We start from the raw sequence: 17950 nt of genomic DNA on the forward strand, positions 1-17950 counted from the left end.
GCATGTATGTGTTTTACAGAGTGCTGCCCTTCACGCTGAGGGCTGTTCTCTCAGGCAGGCCTGATGGCAGGTGAGAGCGGCCCCCAAGAAGACCACTGGGCTCTCATTTTCTCTCTTGCGTTCCCCGGAAATATGGCTGTGGTTGGCAGGGCTCTCTCCCACCACAGGAACCTCTGTCCTCTGTCTTTAGGGAGTCCTCGTCCTTGAAGTAGGGTGCCCCGTTGGTCCATGCCTAAGCCACCTTCCATGGCTGGTGCTATGGTGTCGAGGCATCCGCAGACTATCTGTCCTCAAAACAGTACTGCTCAGTTATGATACCCTCTGTGCACTGTAACTTTTAACATCAAAACTGCATGATGGGTAGGGTTAACATTCATCCTTTCGGTGGCTTTCTGGAGAATACGGCATCATCCCTTGTGAAACACTAAGTCAGGAAGCATGAAAGAGACATGAACTTTAATGGTCCTGCTCACCCGTGTTCTGACTTCCCTCGGCCAGCTCTCTGGACGACCTTGCTTGGAGCTGTTTTCCGTTCACTGTCAGCACGGGAGAGCTGAGTGACAGCTTTAGCACTGGTGACCTTGCTATCTAATTGACTTCCTGGATCCCCTGCTTGCCACGTCACTCAATAGAGCCCTCATTTTCACAACCGTGGCATGTTAATCGTACCTTTACTTAGTGCTCATGCCTTCTGCCTCATATTATAGTTTTCCTTTCAGTCGACATATCTATTTACTTACGTTCATCCAACGACGTCTACTGGGCATGGGTTACGTGCCGAGGGACTTCACGCGTGTTTTGCCCTCTTCTAGTGTTTTATTCCTTTCTGTGCTCTCTCTCCCCAACTGCTCCCCAGCAGAAGAGGGTATGATGAATGTTCCATCTGAGCCGGTGGCACGGACTGATCTGAATCTTGCGTCGGACTCTAGGGAATGTGGACTGAGGTATTCAGGAGCCTCACACCAGCCCCCGAGACACTGGACACCGCAGACTGTCAGTCCTTATGACCTCATGTGGGTGGGAAGCATGGCAGCCCGTGACAGACGGGCCTTCGTGAGACTCGTGCCCTGGGACACTCTGTGCTCCCACTGGGGCTTGGAGATGGCTTGACAGAGTTCCCTCGGCCCGCCCCTTCATTGGATTCTTCGTTCTTACTCTCAGGCAGACAAATCTGACAAATATTTAGACAGAGTGGATATAAAAAGTGCTTTCAGCAGCTACCACTTCCTTTCAAGAACTGTTTAGTGAAAAGAAAATATATATGAATAGGTCCCCTTACACTGAACTCAAGAGGCGCCGGACTTGGGCCTCTCGACGACAAGGCGGACAGCCTCCCCTTGTACCAGACTCTGTCTACAAGTTGTAAAACGGAGGCTCAGGAGGGGCCGTGCTGGTAGATGCGGTAGGAGCCCGTGAGGCAGGGAAGCAGGCTGGGGGTGAGGGGAGAACTGGAGGGTGCTTCGCTCAGCCTCAAGATAATGAGCTCTCACACTGGAGGGAAGGGCATGCCGCTTAGAGTGCTTCAGCGTAGCTACTGAACTAGCGAGTTACGAATAAAAGTTGGCTCAATCCAGTTATGGAAATAAGGATGGGCCCATGTTTTCAGGGCCTCGAGTAATCTGAGGGGGACCTCATGGAAAGCGGGCAGTCAACTTAAAAGAAGTGAAGTGTTCTCTGTCTCTTTTTCTCCTTTTTGATTGCTTTTCAGGGGGCAGCTGTATCTGCATTTAGGAAGCAGGGGTTCAACAGGTAGAAGAAGGGGTAAAACAGATCAGCAAGGGGGATTCCTACGAGCCACATTTGATTTTAAACGCTACTGGATGACCCCACTGGGAGGATCATACTAAGATCTTTAGAGACTCTAAATACTGAAAAGATTATGTCCTTCTGCCCATGAAATCCCAGATAAAGGCAACATTAAACCATGAAGTAATCAGGAGGACGTTCAACTGAGTTTTGCTTTCCCCCCACGAAAAAAAACACACAGAAATCTAATTGTGATTTTAAAAAACACACACACAGAAATCAAATTCTTTTCGAAAGTGCTTCTCGAGTTAATTGACCCTCCTACACTTTGGGTGCCGCAAACAAATGCTTGCCTGCCGGCCGGGCAGCACCCAGCGCTCTCTCGAGTTGGATCGTAAGTTGAACTGGGTTTTCACCTTGGGCTGTCACCAGGGTCACCCTGAACCTCTCTTCCAACTCCAACAACTTTTGTAACCCCTCCCATCCGTCTCACTGGGCTCCATCCATGTGCATATGATTCTCACACAGTTCCCTTACACAGTGCCCCACAGCCAGACACAGAGGGCAGCTACCCGTCCTCCCGGAGGTGCCCAGCTCCCCGCTCTCCACCCGTGACCACACTGACCTGTCTTGAAGATCTCGTAACGCAGGGAGAAGCCTGCCCCCTGCCTGGCGTAGTCGGAGGTGAACTTGATGTAGAGCACGGAGCCCGAGGAAATGATGGTGGGTGGGGCGATGTTCCCACAGTGCTTTCCCAAGAGGTCTGCAGATTCACTGTCCCCATCCCGAATCTCAATGAAGTCATACCTGAGTGAGGATGGTACACAGGGGCACATATGAGCAAAGATCACGCTCAGGAGATGAAAGGGACCATTGTCTCACTCCAGCTCCTGTGCCCTCCATTTCCAGATGTTCAGGTGTTTCAGAATGATAAACAAAGGGCGTTTAGGTTTGCTTGTATAGACCGGTGAACCTAGATATAGGAAGTTGCATTGCCTTATTGGAGCCATGAACAGAATGGGCGCCTCAGTGGATGGCTAGGTTTTAAGGCCTTATCTTTTGCCCACATAAGAGCAGTAGCATCATTCTATCAAATTATCTCAAAACAAACATTTTTCCTTCCTTCCATAGCACCATGTTTATTTCCATCACGATCTCTCTGAATCTTAGTCTTTTCCTCTTAGCTCTGCATCACTGAGAGTCACTTAACCCCTCTGAAATCAATTTCTTCATCGGTAAGATGAGGATAAAAATATCCAGTTCAGAAGGCTGGGCTGGAGATGGAATGAAAAGTATAAGTAAGGTGCTAGGCACCGAGCCAGGCACACTGGGGACAGTCCTGGGATATTTGTTTACTTTCCTGCCCTCTCTCCCATGTTTCCATTTTCTCCTGGGTCATCCCCTCTTTCCTTATCTTTAATTGTCAGTGACAAAGGCTCCCAACCATGGGCCCCCTCCCTCCTTGAGATGACTCTGCAAAGTTCACATCAGCAATGTCTCGTCAACAACACGTTTTTAAAAGGAATCAGCATCATATTAGATAAGGCAATAAAAACCTTTCTCCAAAAGCAGGGGGTGAATCCTCAGGGACCCAGAGTCTATGAGCAAATAACTATTAGCCTCAGCAAGCTGCTGAGCAGGCTGCCCTCCCTGTACTGAAGCTTGAGCTCATTTCAAATAGAATCAAACTGGCCCCAGGTTGGGGAAGACACCTCAAAGACATCCTTGGCTCGGTTCGTGGAATGGCACACACACCATGGGTGCCATTTTATCTGTGCAGGCACACAGATCCAGCCTTGGTGGGTGCTCCGGCAGTCTTCACTGTGCCGACTCTGTGCTCCTCCTCTGGGTTCCCAGTAAACATCCCTGTCTCAGCGGCAGAGGTGGGACATTCCTTCCCCACCAGCTCCCTGCAAATTGCTGGCCACGGCACGATTATTTGCCAACAACCACCCATTTCCTTGTCTCTCCCTGTTTATTTATTTTCCATCAATCTGTTAAGACAACATGTAAGACATTTCTTTCTGGGGGGGGGGGGGTAAAGAGAGGGCCTGGAAAAGCTACTCTCTCTGGGATGTGCCTGCAGACTCCTGCACACACACGGGTCTGTGGGAGCTGGCTGCCTGTAGAAGTGGCTCGTTTGAGCTGGAGTGGCCCAAGGCCTCCCTGCAGCCCCCAGGAACCATATTTCAGACTGCACAGCCACTTATGGATAAATAGGCCTGTGAAGGAAGTGTAAGGAGTGCACCAGGATTAGTGCAATCTGAGACCCCGGAGGGCTGGAATCCTACAGTCAAAAGAATTACAGAAGCTGGTTAGGCTGGAAAAGACAAGATGGCAGGGTTTCCCCCCAGGAGCTCTGAAGAGACAGCTACAGATTGAGAAAGGCAGTGGGGGTGGGGGAATCTGCGATTTCAGTTTGGGAGATGATGCTGCCTTTGAACATGTGCCTCCCCACTTCCAAAACCAAAGTGAAAAGACACTTAGTTTGTTCTCAAAGGAAATTCCCCAAACCCTCTGGAAAATCCCTCCTTAGTATTTCCACACTGAGGTAAGTGCTGCTGGACAGTCACTCTCAGCTGAGTAATGGTGATGCCTGACCAGGGTACACAACGGCGGAGAAGCTGGCTGTGTTCAGTAAAGCAGACACTACCCAGTTCCCCTAGAGCAGTGCATGTGTGAATCTGCATGGAAGAGTCCCGTCCCCCTGGCCTCCACCCCCCAGCTAATCCCAGAAGTAGAACTGGGTTTGGATCTCAATTCAGCCTTAATAGCTGGGTGACTTCAGGCAAGTTACTTAACCTTTCTGATCCTTAGCAATGGGGAGAATGACAGCAAAATGGGATATTAGAACCTTCCTCCTAGGGTTGTTGTGAGATTCAAATGACCAATCTAATCCATATCTAGTGTCGGTACCCAGCCTGGTAGTTTAGTGACTGCTCAATGAGTGTTCATTGTGGTTTATTGTATTCCCACACGCATTTCTGGGGTGAAGAGATACAGCAAGTGAGTAGAGGTGCAGTATAAGCAGAATGAACATCTGTTAAAACATTTTGGAGTGCATTTGGGCAGAAATGTGACAAAGTCTTTAATCCAGCAATTCTGCTGCTGGGAATTTTTTCCTAAGAAAATAATCAGACAATTGTGCAAAGATGTACATGCCTCCTTGTGCATGTATAGATATAAGAAAAACAAGAGTGAAGGGCACCTGGGTGGCTCAGTCAGTTAAGCATCCGACTTCAGCTCAGAATCTCGCGGTTCACAAGTTCGAGCCCCACCTCGGGGCTGGAGCCTGCTTCAGATTCTGTGTCTCCCTCTCTCTCTCTGTCCCTCCCCCGCTCACACTCTCTCTCTCCCCCTCAAAAATAAACAAACATTAAACAACGTTAAAAAAAAAAGTGAAAAGATGGTTCGTTTATAAACAGCCTCATATCTAAATGTCCAATGGGGGGGGGTGGTAAATCAGTTTTGTGTTTATAAGATGGAATACTCCACTGCCATAGTAGGTGACGCTGTGGGTCTAGATATTTTGTTCTTATGGGAAAATGGCCATGCTGTATTGTTAGGTTAAAAAATAGATTTTAAAAAAAAGCATGTGTTAAAAACATATACATATACACACACATATACACATTCTTACATACACGTAAAGAAAAATGTCTGAAAGACTACCTACTAAAATATTAACAGTAATGAGATATATATGGGTGGTGACATAATTGGTAATTTCTCCTTCCTTCTTTGTTCTCTTCTATTATCTGAATTGCTTACAGGGGGCTTGAATTTTTTAAAAAGCCACAAATATATAAAATAATGCTGCTTCCATTAGGATTTTTTTTTTTTTCATGGTGACAGATGGTAGCCACACCACGGCGGTGAGCATGGCAGAATGTATCCAATTGTGGAATCGCTCCGACGTGCACCTGAAACTGACATAACATCGTATGTCAACTGTACTTCAGGAATAATAAAGACAGAATAGAATAAAAGAAAAGGAAAAATAAAACAAAAAAGAATTTTTTTTTCAAAGTAGGAGAGCTGAGAAAAATAACCCAGCTCTCAGAACACAGCGGATGAAAATGTAAATACCCTCATCATCATCACCACCTCCATCATCACCTGTCTTGCGGAACCGTGGTGGGGACCAAATGAGACACGGCACTGGGTCACCTACAATAGTGCCAGGGGCATGGCCCACACTCGGTAAGTACTTAAACACTTTTTTTTAAAAGACCACCAGATACCTCCAGTGTTTCTGTTGCCAGTGTTTCTGGAAGGGACAAAGAGAGGCCCTGACGTCCCACTGGCTGGTTCATTAGAAAGGGAGGGTTTTATCTGGTTGCCTAATCACCCAAGGAGTAATTTAGGGGATTAACACAATCAGCGATGAAGTGGGGTTACCTAACAAACGCCATAGCTGTAAGCTGGCCTCAATTTACTCAGTGAATATACCACCCCAAGTCCTCTCCTGTAAATGCTGGCAGCTACGAATACATCCCGACGTATTTACACACGCAGAGAGAGTGAATGAAGGGATGCATTTTTTGAAAAGGGTTCACATAAATCAATCACATTATAAATTTTCTTTCTAGAGCTTGTCATTTAAAGGACCCCTCTGGTGAATCCTTTTGTGAAGCAAGTAATCAGCTCTTACTTAAACTCCTTAGAAAAACCAGATTTTCCTCTTAGGTTTGCTTGAGGGGAAAGGGACCCAGAGTTACAGTTGGGTGGCTAATCGCCGTCCCCCCCCCGCCTCCTCCCCGTCCCCACTTCCAGTGCCCGGGATCTGCCCCGTGGACGGGCCCCAGTTAACCACCGGGTCTTGTGGCTCGGCTTCCTGCATAAAGGGCACACACCAGATGACATGCTGACTTCACACAGAACGTCTCACTTACGTCCTGTGAGCCTGACTCATTTGGGGAAATTTTTTATTATTAGGGATTTGCTACAGCTGCAGTAAATCTCCTTAGAAATTTCAGTGTTGTCAGGTTCATTTGGAAGAGCTCACAGAGGATTAGGAAGTTGGTGGCCTCGGAATAAATATGGTTCCGCATCTAGCATCTGATAGCCAGCGTTTGTTTGGTAAAGGAATCTGGGCTCTAAACTCGGGGCTCACCCCAGCGACAGTCAGGTAGGCTAACCCGCAAAGCCGTTCCTCTTCGAACACATTATTCATTTTCCGGAAGAAAACATAAACCAGCTAACGGACATATTAACTACTGTGTTTGCATTTCATTATTCGTAATCTCCCTCAAATGAAAAAATTCCTTCCAAAGCTTTCACGCTACCTTTTGTTATTTTATTCATTTATTTACTTTGCTAAGCCCAAGTAGCCACTTCCACTCCTACCTTTCTCTTTCTCTCCACAATGGTTCCCGAGTGCCTTTTTCCTTTTCTCCTCACAGATTCCGCCATCTGCCTGTTGAGCATTTGTCGAGAGAACGTTTTCTGTCCGTTCTTCCTCAACTTCAAAGTCTTGATTTCTCTCCCCAAACCCGCATGTGGGGCGTGGGAATCTTGACGGCGGAATTAATTTTCAGAGACCACGGGAGAGGTATGAAAAAGCAACAGTCTCATCCTTCCTCTCATCACTAAGGCCAACATGAAAAGGGGCTTTCTGCTTTCCACAACTCTATCCACACTTGACGCTTCCCAGCAGGCCACCAAAACGCTGGGTTAGCCAACCGAGCCCGTGCTAGAAGATCCACTACACATCCGAGCCCCTGTGCACACCCAAATCCTGAAGCCACAACCTTTGCCAATCAGTCAGTGCCTCCTTTTATGCTACTTGTATTACAAATGATTAAGACCTCACACTCTGCACATGGCAAGCGCCTTCCAGCCTCTGGGCCTTTGCACTTGCTCTTCTCTCTGCCTGTGGTACTCTGCTACCTTTCTCTACGGCTGGCGCCGTCTCATCCTTCTAAGGGCAAATGTCACCTCCTCAGAGAAGCCTGCCCTGACCACCCTATTTCAGACAGCATACCCTTATTCTCCAGCTCACCACCGTCTTATTGCCTTTATAGCTATTCATCGGTACAGGTCTCGTCACTATACTTGTTTATTTGTTTAGAAGCTGTGTCCTCACTAGATTGAAGGCACCATGAGGGCAAGGATCTCACCTTTGTGCTGCTGAGCCTCTCGTGCTTGCACAGTGCCTGGAGGGCTCACAGTTTTTTGTGGAGTGAGTAAACGGATGAGGGACCTCAGGTTGGTGAATTCTGGAGAATTCACTCTGTGAGGACGTTTCCTGACGGGTTGGCTACACTGGGTCCATTTTGTGGACTTTGCCTTTGCGTTCTAACACATTCCCTGAGCTATTCTGGTTTTATCTGGAAACCGGAATGTTGCCTCGTGACTCGAAAACACGAAATATAACATTTTGAGTGGAAGAAACATCTCAAATCATGCTGACAGCATTTTCACTATTAGCGGCAAACAAATCAACTATAATTAAAATGCTGTCAAAGTGATTTGAGATTTTTCTCACACTTTCAAAGTTCCATATTTCATGAGTAGATTATGGAGGCCAGAGAATTTACCACCTCCTGGAGTGCCTTTCTTCTGGGAAGCTCAAAGACATCTACAAACACTGTCTTATTAATCCTTACATTAAAACCTGCAGGGAAAAATAGGAGGAAAAAACAATGCTGTCATGTACAACTTCTCGGTGAAGAAGCTGCCTAAGACACAAAGAGACCGTGGGCAGGTCTGCAGGATGCTGAAGTCTCTGGTCCATTCAAGGCCAAAGGCAGGTCACCTGGTCTCCAGCTCAATAGTGAAATCCAGCCTCAATGGACAAAGTAGCTCACTGTCAGGGCACATTTTTTAAGTAGCAATTGTCATTTCCTGGAATTTCTCCCTTTCATTAGGGCTACTCATTTCATACGAAGCTGGAACATCAATGCGAATATCAACGGGAAGAAGCACCGATCATTTATTGAGCATTTATTTTGGGCTGGACCCCTGTTTAGATAGTCCTTGGTTTAATCCTCAGTGAATACACACCACACCCTGTTATAGCTGCCACCCGTTTACAGATGCAGAAACTGAGGCTCAGAGAGGCCAAGTGACCTGCCCAAGTCTGAGGCAGGCTTTACCCCCGGGGTGGTCTCACCGTTGGGCAAACTGGCCTCGCCTCCATTCTTTTGTCTCACTAGTGGATAAAGATCTGAGCGCAGTAAGAATAACAGATTGCCACAGTACAATACCATTAGAAGGTACTGGGTAGAAAGAAACCGCCTGGTTTCAGTTAGAAACTTAACAGAATCTTGCTCTTTTTATTTAGCTGTTTTGTTTAAACAAAGCCCACAGGACTTGCCAAAATTAATAGACAAATCGTACCAATAGAAGCAGTGAGCAGATTTGGAATTCATGGTTTCAAGATCCACCCAGCTCTGCTTTTAAGTGTTCAGATGGGATAACATATTAATTTTTGCAAGTGAAGTATTTTTATAAGCGCATATATACCCATATGTGAACATATGGTCCATCGAGTGAGAAAACAGTACCCTGTGTATTTATAAGCTCTTAAAGTATCATCTAGAGCATGTATTCTTAAGCCCGTGGATTTCCAGTAGGGTCCGCAGATGAGTTTCAGTAGGTGAGGGAACCCTACAAGTCAAACGCAGAAATGTTGTGTTTGTGTATGTGCACATTTTCCTAGGTCTGTGACAAAAATAATCTTAAATTACTGTTATACAGAAACATATCTATAAATAAGCGTGTGTGTTCTGAGAAGTGTAGTACATGGGCTTTGTGGGTACACCCATCCAGTTTCCAGCACTCATTAGTGGCCTGACTGCAGACAAGGCATTTCACCTCTCTGAATCTCAGTCTCTTCATCTATAAAATGGAAAAAATAATAGTCCCCGCCTTATGGGATTGTGGGAAGGACTGCCAAAGTACATACAAGCCCAGAAGAGTCCCGGGTGCCTTAGAAAGTCACCGGGAGACACCGGCTATTTTTACTCCTCCTCTTGTTTTTATAAAGCGGGGTGGCGGACGTGGGGGAGAGAAAGGTTACATACACGTAACGTCGTGGAAACTGAACACGTGGAGATGGAATGAAAAGTCATAATGGTAGAGACAGTCTCGGTGTTCCCCACCCCCCCCAACCTCAGTGCTAGCAGTGGGGGTTTCTAAAAATCCTCCTTCCGTACAAATCCATCAATAGTGCTTCAGTCACTTGAGTTTTTGCGATTTCCTTTCCATCTCATGTTTCTGAGCCCAGGCTAAAATCAAACAACCTGTGCCTTTCCCCTCCCCCCCGCCCCGCTCCCCACCTACAGGTGGGTCTTGAACAACCACCCAGCCTCCCTCTGTTTGGTGAGTTAATGCATGTCAACAGCTCAGCACAGTGCCTGGCACAGAGCAAGTACTCAGTAAAGAAATGTTCGTCATTATTGCCGCTATTATTACTGTTGTTATTGTTATCATTTGTGAGATAACTACGGGACTCAAACGGTGCCAAGACGCTACATCTGTTTGCGTATTTGTGTCGGTGCTGCTGCCTTTTTAACAGCGACTGTTGGCAGTTTCATTTTCTTCCTTCATTTCTTCCCACCACAAATCTCTGATACGTGGCGGTTATCCGCAGTCCCCGCACAGCCAGGGTCATCGTGCCTCTTTAGAAAGGAGGAAATCTGACCACCCAGCAGAGGAAGTATGTGAAGAAAATAACCCAAAACAAACCGAAGGAATGATTCCAGAAAACCTTGAAGGCAAGAAAATGGAAACTACAAATAACATCTATTTATAATTGCTGGTTGTTTTCCGCAGAAGCCCTGGGATGATGGAGAGGGGCCTGCCGATCTCATTGTTCCTGACGGAGCAGGCTGCCAAGAACGCCTCGCGACGTGAGGAAGGAGGCCGCTCCAGACAGGGCGTCTGATAAGTCTCACTGAGGATGAACTTTCGGAGAATTAAGGGCACGCAACAAAGCCTCCGGCACTTTTCCCCTGACCCCCTGGCTGAACACCGCTTCCCCCACTGACCTGGCTCCCCAGCAAGACGCATTCCTGAGGCTGTATGGACACAGATCTGTTCCACTCCCGGACCAGCGAGCACTCTGGAGGCTGGCTTGGGTGGAACGTGTTTGCTTATGTAAGGACTGATTTTCTAGGCAAGCAGTGCCAATGTGAAGTTTAAGGCTGCTGGGCAGGCTCTTTTCGGCACGACGGTTGGGTCTTTTTTCTGTTTGCTGTACACGTCTATAAAATCCTCACTCTGCAGTTAGCTTAAAGGGCCCCTTGTTAGCATTTGGTAACGATACTAGAGTGGGAAGGAGGTAAGAGGAGCCCGTAATTTATGTCTGTTTACCAGTAGGCTGGCGCTTGGATGGGAAGGTGAACCCCAGCAAGGCCAGAGACTGCCTACACTGTCCTACACTGGCCTGGGTCAATCAAGCTTGCGTGCCTCAGTCTGCCTCATCTCATAAATAGGAATCATGCCTCTGTGACTGGTATCCACTAAGGGGAAATCGGAGCACACCATCCCAGGGCTTGGCATGCTGGCGGCATCCTTGCATTTGGCCGGGCAGACAGTTCCCCCTGGAACAGGCGCTCACTAACCCTGGCTCCCAGAGGGTCTAATTGTGAGAGCAAATCATAACCTTCCCATCTGTCCGAAAAATGGGAGCCTGCTGGGAATGAGGCACACTGGGCACCGGGGAATCAAACACTGCGTCAGAAAAATGTTTTTCTAAAGGTTTGGGCTCCCGACCGTTTTTTCTATCCCCCCTTTGCTGGCATCCAGCCTCCATAACAAAACTTAGAAAATACAAAGCTTGCCTGAAAAATGTACCACGCAGAAATGCAAGCAGGGGACAACTTGGGAGTACGTGGCTGGTGTGATGGGCCCCGTCCTTGGATTTCACTCACTGCAAGCTTCAGGTTACAGAGTTCAGAGCCTCTCCGGGCTCCAGCGGCAGACTTGTCGCCATTGTGCAAAAAAAGCACCTTGGTGTGGAAATGACGGGCCTGCGCGAATGTCCAAGCAGGAAGGGCTGCTGCCACGCCAGGGTGGAGATTCTGAATATAGTACTCGGTGGCCAGTCGGCTGGAACGGCTTCCACCTCTCAAGCCGCCGCTGGCTAACTGTGCTCTCCTCGACGGCTGTGTTGTGCAGGCACTGTGGCCGCAACAGGCGCAAAAGCAGCCCCCTCTACCCGGTGCACGTGGAAGCAGGCGCCGCTCCCCGTCACAGACACGGCCCTCTATTCTGAAAGAACTGGCCGGCATCTGTCGGGGGTGGAAGGAGGGAACGTTCGGGAATACCGGGTTCTCTTGGCCGGAGGTTCCACAAGACCAGGAGGAAACAGGTCTAGAAAGGACGCCACCTTCTAGGAGAAAGGGAACCAGATTGCAGGAAGTCTCCCAGCAGGATGGGAGCAGGCTGAGTCAGACTGTGAAGGACCTTTATACATCCTACAGCTGTCACGGGCTGCTTGCTTTGGGCAGGAGCTGCTGGCTGCCTGGCTGCACGGCCCTCACGCCGTCGGGAGGGGGGGAACGCTGGTGCCAGGGGTGAGCTGTGAGGGCCACACAAGGTAAGGGGCCTGGTGGGCAGGAGGGCAGCAGAGACCCCCAGAAGAGGAGTCAGTCCCCCCCCAACACGGAACCCAGCCGCCTGGCCCGAGGCTTAGACCGAATCCCGAATCTGCCTGGACCTCAGTTTCCCAGTGGAGAAGACCAAAAATGAAAAAAAAAAAAAAAAAAAACAAAAAAAAACGAAAAAACCCCCAACTTTCTTACCCTCCTACCACTCTCAAAGGGATGACACATAGATAAATCACTTTGAACTTTCAGATGAAAGGTGCTCTATAAACTCCAGGTCTCATCAACCGTAATTGTTACGGTAATTATTTTAATGATAATAATGATGATAATGGGAGAAAGGGGGGGGGGCGTGGGGACGAAACCTCCTACCTTGAGACAAAGAAAAACTCTTCCATTAAAACCTGCATCACGATTCCTTCTGCTTCAAGCTCTCAACCGTCTCCTTCAAACTGCCAATTCCTGGGCTGAAATATTATTTACTCCTTTCCTTCCCAATAAAACAATTATTTGTTCCACTGTTCTCCCGCTCACTCACTCTCCGGTGTGTCTGGCTTCGCCCTGACAGCTCAGCCATGGACTGTTTACATGTCTCGCTCACCTCCAAGACTCTGGTTCAGCTCCATTGACACTGAAGGCAGGAGAATTCTCTCTGTGTGAGGAATCAATTACTTCCGCTGACACTCTATTACTAGCCCTCACATCTTCAGATTCCAGCTGCAGAGTGAGGCGGTGGGGGGATGGCAGAGAATTTGAAGAGGATGGCGAGGGGGGCTGGAGGGGACCGGGAGGTGGGTGACAGGGGGGCAGAGGAGACCATCGACCGAAAGGCAGGCCTCCACCCTGTATTTAAAGTCACAGATCTCTCTCTCCTTGACTGCCCTGCTGGCATCCAGAGGGGACTGCATGGCAGAAAGAGGCAAAGAAAAGGAATAAAAAACAGAAGAGGACAGGAAAAGACTCGTCAAGGATGTCTAAGGAAATCAGAGAGGCCCCAAATACCTAAGGACGGGAACAGCAGGTGACAGCTCTAGGTAAATAAAGGCAGCTTTGGGGGTGGCTTTCCAATCCCAGCTCTACCCTTACTGTCTGTGAGATCGCTCAGGGCCTCGGTGTTTCCACCTGTTAAATGGGAACAACAGTAGTACCCGGTCCACTATATACACAGACCGCCAGGATGCTTGGCTACAAAGTCAGGGGGGAAAAAAGCATATAGAATCGTGTGGATTTTATCACATGAAGTCCTTTGCCAGCTTTCCAAACCTAAGCCCGGTTCACATGTTTCTCTGTCTTCTTTTTTAAAATTTTATTCTGACCCAGCTAACATTTTTCAGGGATTTTCCCTCTAGGAAAAAAATTCTGATTATGTAAATTAAATACAACCATCTACTCTGCAATCACTGAGATGAGTTGTGAGGCCCTAGGTTTTATAATGAAGGTCGATTATGGAAGCTCTTTTCTAGAGGGAAAGACAAGGGCAGCTAATATGTATATATTTTTTTTCGGGGATGATTTATCCAGGCAGAAGTACAAGAATGGAATTAAATTATCTATTGAGTTTCTCTTAATCCAAAGGTTTCAATCCCCCTGTCACCGAAAAGGACAAAGAGAACACATTATTTTCTATAGGACTTATAACTATAGGCAAATACACAAATCCCTTTTTAGAAAAATCTGATTTCTTCACTCGGTCTATTTCCTTCTCCTCTCTATCCCCTCCACACCCTGAGCTCCCACTGAATTTCTGAAGACAGACTCTCACCCGGTGTAATTAGCCGGGAGAATTACACGCAGTTACATGGGGTAAGATGCCTGCCCTCTGGGACCTCTGGCTTCAGAGAAGGTGCCAGGGTTGAGAGGCAGAACAAGTGGGATTGTGTATGAGAAAACCTCAAGTGATTTTCTCAATCAGGAGATAAAAACGCATTGTTAGGAAGGACATCCACAGCGAAGCTTGCGTTTGGAGAGTTGTGATTGCAACATCGCATATTTAAAAACAAACTGCCAAAAATAACCCTTGTCCCAACTGCTCTTTAACCTTGGTAGGAGGAGGAGAACAGTCTGTGATTTTTTTTTCTTCCCACTTCTCTAGCAAGTTAAGTTGCTGGGTGGAGTCCTTGGTCAAGGTTGGTGAGCTGGGGTCTGCTGCCAGCTGAGCTCCAGTCAGCAGGACCGTCCTGTTATTGTACCACGTACCTGCAGGGGGATCTGTTTCTGTCATTAGGCAGGGTTGTTGCAATACAGAAGAATATTGCTGCTCGTTGGTTCCTTGGGGGAATCAGAATATTTCTGTGGTTGGGCAGGCAGTAAATCTATAATAATGTCATGAGTAATCAACCTGAGGCTCTCTCCTGAGTGCAAGACACTCTCCTGAACCAGAGAATTTATACTCTGCTTCGATTTCCAGAGACTCAGGTGGACACCAGCCGAAACCACACCTCCAGTTGGGCAATGTGGCCTCCTGCCCTCTATTCTTAGGAAAGAGACACGTGTTCAGAGAGGGTACTGTGTAGGAGTAAACTGGCAAGTGGAGTTTAATCCAGTGTTTTCTGGACTTTTCCAGGCCAAACCCCACATTCAGGCATTAACTCGGGGTGGGGGGGAGGCGTGGATCCCTGGATATAGAGTACAAAATTGTAAAGACGGCCAGGGAGGGGGAGAGCAGCAGAGAGTCCTTAAGATCTTAGTTTTTCCTACTTCCCGACCCAGCCCCTTCTCTGAGATGGTAGACGCCTGGCCAGGAAATAAAATTCAATAGCATTGCTTAGGCACCTCTTCACTGAGAAGTTCTGTTGATCAGCAAGTCGCAAGGATGGCCCTTCAATTACTGTTGTTCCCAAAGGCGTCAAATTCTTTCCCCTTCTTATCTTTGGCATGATTCTCTCCACCTGGAGAGCCAGGGCACACACACTCCCCCTCTGTCTGCCTAACTTCTTTGGGATTGGTGCAGCCATCGCTTCTGCCAGGGAGCCTTCCCTGATCTCCCCAGCCTAGGCTGGGTCTCAGGGCTGTGGGCTCACATTACTCGCCTATGCCGTATCCCCAGTCAGCAGGCACAGTGCTGCGGGGGTGGGCAACAGAGCACAAGAGCGAACAGCCCAGGTTGCAAAGTAGGGCATTCTGGCTTCAAATCCCTTCTCTGCCTTTTTCCGTGAATGGGACCTTGGGCCAGATGCTTAACTGCTTTAAGCCCAAGTTCCTTCTTCTGTAAAATGGGAAGAGTAACAGTGACTTCGCATTTTTTTGGAAGCAAGGATCAAATGAGATGATATATGTGAAGCACTTAGCAAAGTGCCAGGCTCAGGGGTGATGCTTCAGATGTAGTAGCTTTATCATGAATAACCACATTTTTTTTTCACTTGCTCCCAAACTCGAAGTGCCACGAAGGCAAAGAATACGATTTGCCATCGCTGCATTCCCAATGCTATCCTCTCTCGTGGCACATCATGGGTGTTTAATAACTATGAGTGAATGCATCATCTGTTGCCATTTGGGTGGTGAAAGGCCGAGTCACAGACAGCCTAGTGACTTCAGTAAGCCCGTGTCTCATCTTCCCGTTGTTACTATGTCACATCACAAGCTGGGCGAATGGGGAAGACAGCTCTGTCTGCCTTTCAACGCAGGTTCATGCCATGCTGACCTATGTCCTGGCATCTCAGATGTAAAAATACCAGGGAAACAATCATTTGCACGTGCCTGCTTGGTATTCCAAGACCAGGTGTCTAGAAATGAAGTATGTGGTCCATGCCCTTAGAGGATTTACACGCTCAGAATACAACATATTGACCGCATAGGAACCAAAGGCAAGCCAGCAAATCAAGGCAATACACAATGCTCTGGGAGCTCGGCATTGGGACCCATAAAAGAACTAGGAATCAAGGAAATGGAGGGGAAGAGGAGGGGAGTGCACAGCTGGACACTAGGGAGGGGAGAGGGAGGAGGGTCCAAGCCCTGGGCGCTCACAGATCTCATACAGATGTAAGGTTGTCTTTGGCTGTTGACTGGAATCAAGGCTGCTCACTGAGTGCAGAAAATCATTGCTGGCTGGGTGGGGAGGGGCTAGATTATTGAGGTCTGGTCTGTTCCCTCTGTTTACTATGGTCAATTTATCAGCCTGGGAAACCGCCACCTTTCAAAGATATCGCCCGCTACTTTAGTAGAAACAGACACATCTTCTAAGATTTAGAGGGCTCCTCTGGCCGTAAATAAATACAAGAGCACCTTGCTTATCCAGGACACTTAGCTAGAGGCCAAATGTCCCTAAACCTCAAATATGCAGAACACGGGTGGCCTTCAGGGGATGGTTTCAGCCTTGGGCATCTCCATCGATGCCGGGGACCCCGAGCACTGCTGTTCTTATACTTTGTCCCTGGGGGTGTGCCTCAGTCCCGGCTGTGCCATGAGCTTGGCCAACGGAAGCAAACCAGACATGCCGGCCCTGGGGTTACACTGGCTTGGGGCAGAGCTGAGACCCCAGAACCAAAACTTCCCAATAGACAGCAAGACCTCCTGAAGCAAAATCTGTACAACACAATAAAAGAGTAAAACAAGTCAAAAGAGGAAGGGTCCAGGAGGCAGGGGTACACATAACAGGAAGTGACAGCAACAGTACTGATAGAAAAAAGCCACACTCGTCCCCATGACAAAGTACAAAGATGCCCACACGGTGGCCAATTCATCGTGTATCCAGATGCAGGAACCTTGCAATGCAGTTATCATCACACTTTTGCAGACGAGGAAACTGAGCCCTGGGAAGTTGAAATGGTCAACCAACACTCAAATCTCAACCTGTCTGATCGAAATAGGACAGTACCTGACCTCTGTCACATAAAGTGAGGTTTAAAATTAGAAGCCTGAATCATCAAGCAAAAGTTGATTCCCCTTAGTACTGGTTTTGTTTAAGAAGACAGGGAAGTGTGGCACATGATTTAGAATGTTCTCTATCAGAAATTCTTTCAAAAAAGGACATGAGAGCTTTAAAGGAGTATGCTTGAGTATCTAAAAATTCCACTCGGATTCAGCGCTACTCTTCAGTGCCGCGAGGTGAATAAGATGATGCTGTGCTGAACACACATAAAATCGTTAGCGTAAACTTCTTGTGGGCTTTTTAGCAAAAAATGTTTTTTAACAAGACTTTTTTTAAACAAGCAGTGTTCTTTCAGGTTTTTCTGGTGGTTTGTGCACTACGTGGAGCAGGTTTTTGTTTTTACTTAAAAAAAAATTTTTTTTAACGTTTATTCGTATTTTGAGAGACAGAGCGTGAGTGGGGGAGGGGCAGAGAGGTAGAGGGAGACAGAATCCGAAGAAGGCTCCAGCCTCTGAGCTGTCAGCACAGAGCCCGATGCGGGGCTCGAACTCACAGACCGTGAGATCACGACCTGAGCTGAAGGTGGACGCTTAACCGACTGAGCCGACCAGGCGCCCCACGAAGCACGTTTTTCAAGACACCCATCTGGAAATGACCAACTCTTAACGGGACCCAGACTCTTGGTTTTGGTTTCCTTTGAGCCCCTGGGATGGGGTCGGGTGCCACGCCCACATGAGGACTCATGAATAAGCTGTGTCTCACACCCAGGTGGGGGCTTTTAAAAGACGTATATATTTTAGATTTCAGAAATAGAGAAAGATTCAACTCTGTGTACATCTGT

The 17950-nt window shown here is 47.8% G+C and overlaps 1 protein-coding gene across 3 annotated transcripts in view; it reads right to left on the reverse strand.

The window, feature by feature from the left end:
• Window positions 1-17950, reverse strand: part of NRP2 (neuropilin 2) — a 116799-nt gene that overhangs the window by 79508 nt on the left and 19341 nt on the right. For all 3 annotated transcript variants that reach the window (XM_047870832.1, XM_047870831.1, XM_047870833.1), the window contains exon 3: window positions 2372-2553. In XM_047870832.1, the coding sequence (XP_047726788.1) occupies window positions 2372-2553 (182 nt within the window). The remainder of the gene's footprint in view (window positions 1-2371; window positions 2554-17950) is intronic.

The sequence above is a fragment of the Prionailurus viverrinus genome, chromosome C1 (assembly GCF_022837055.1).
Source record: "Prionailurus viverrinus isolate Anna chromosome C1, UM_Priviv_1.0, whole genome shotgun sequence".
In the NCBI taxonomy this organism is placed as follows: domain Eukaryota; kingdom Metazoa; phylum Chordata; class Mammalia; order Carnivora; family Felidae; genus Prionailurus; species Prionailurus viverrinus.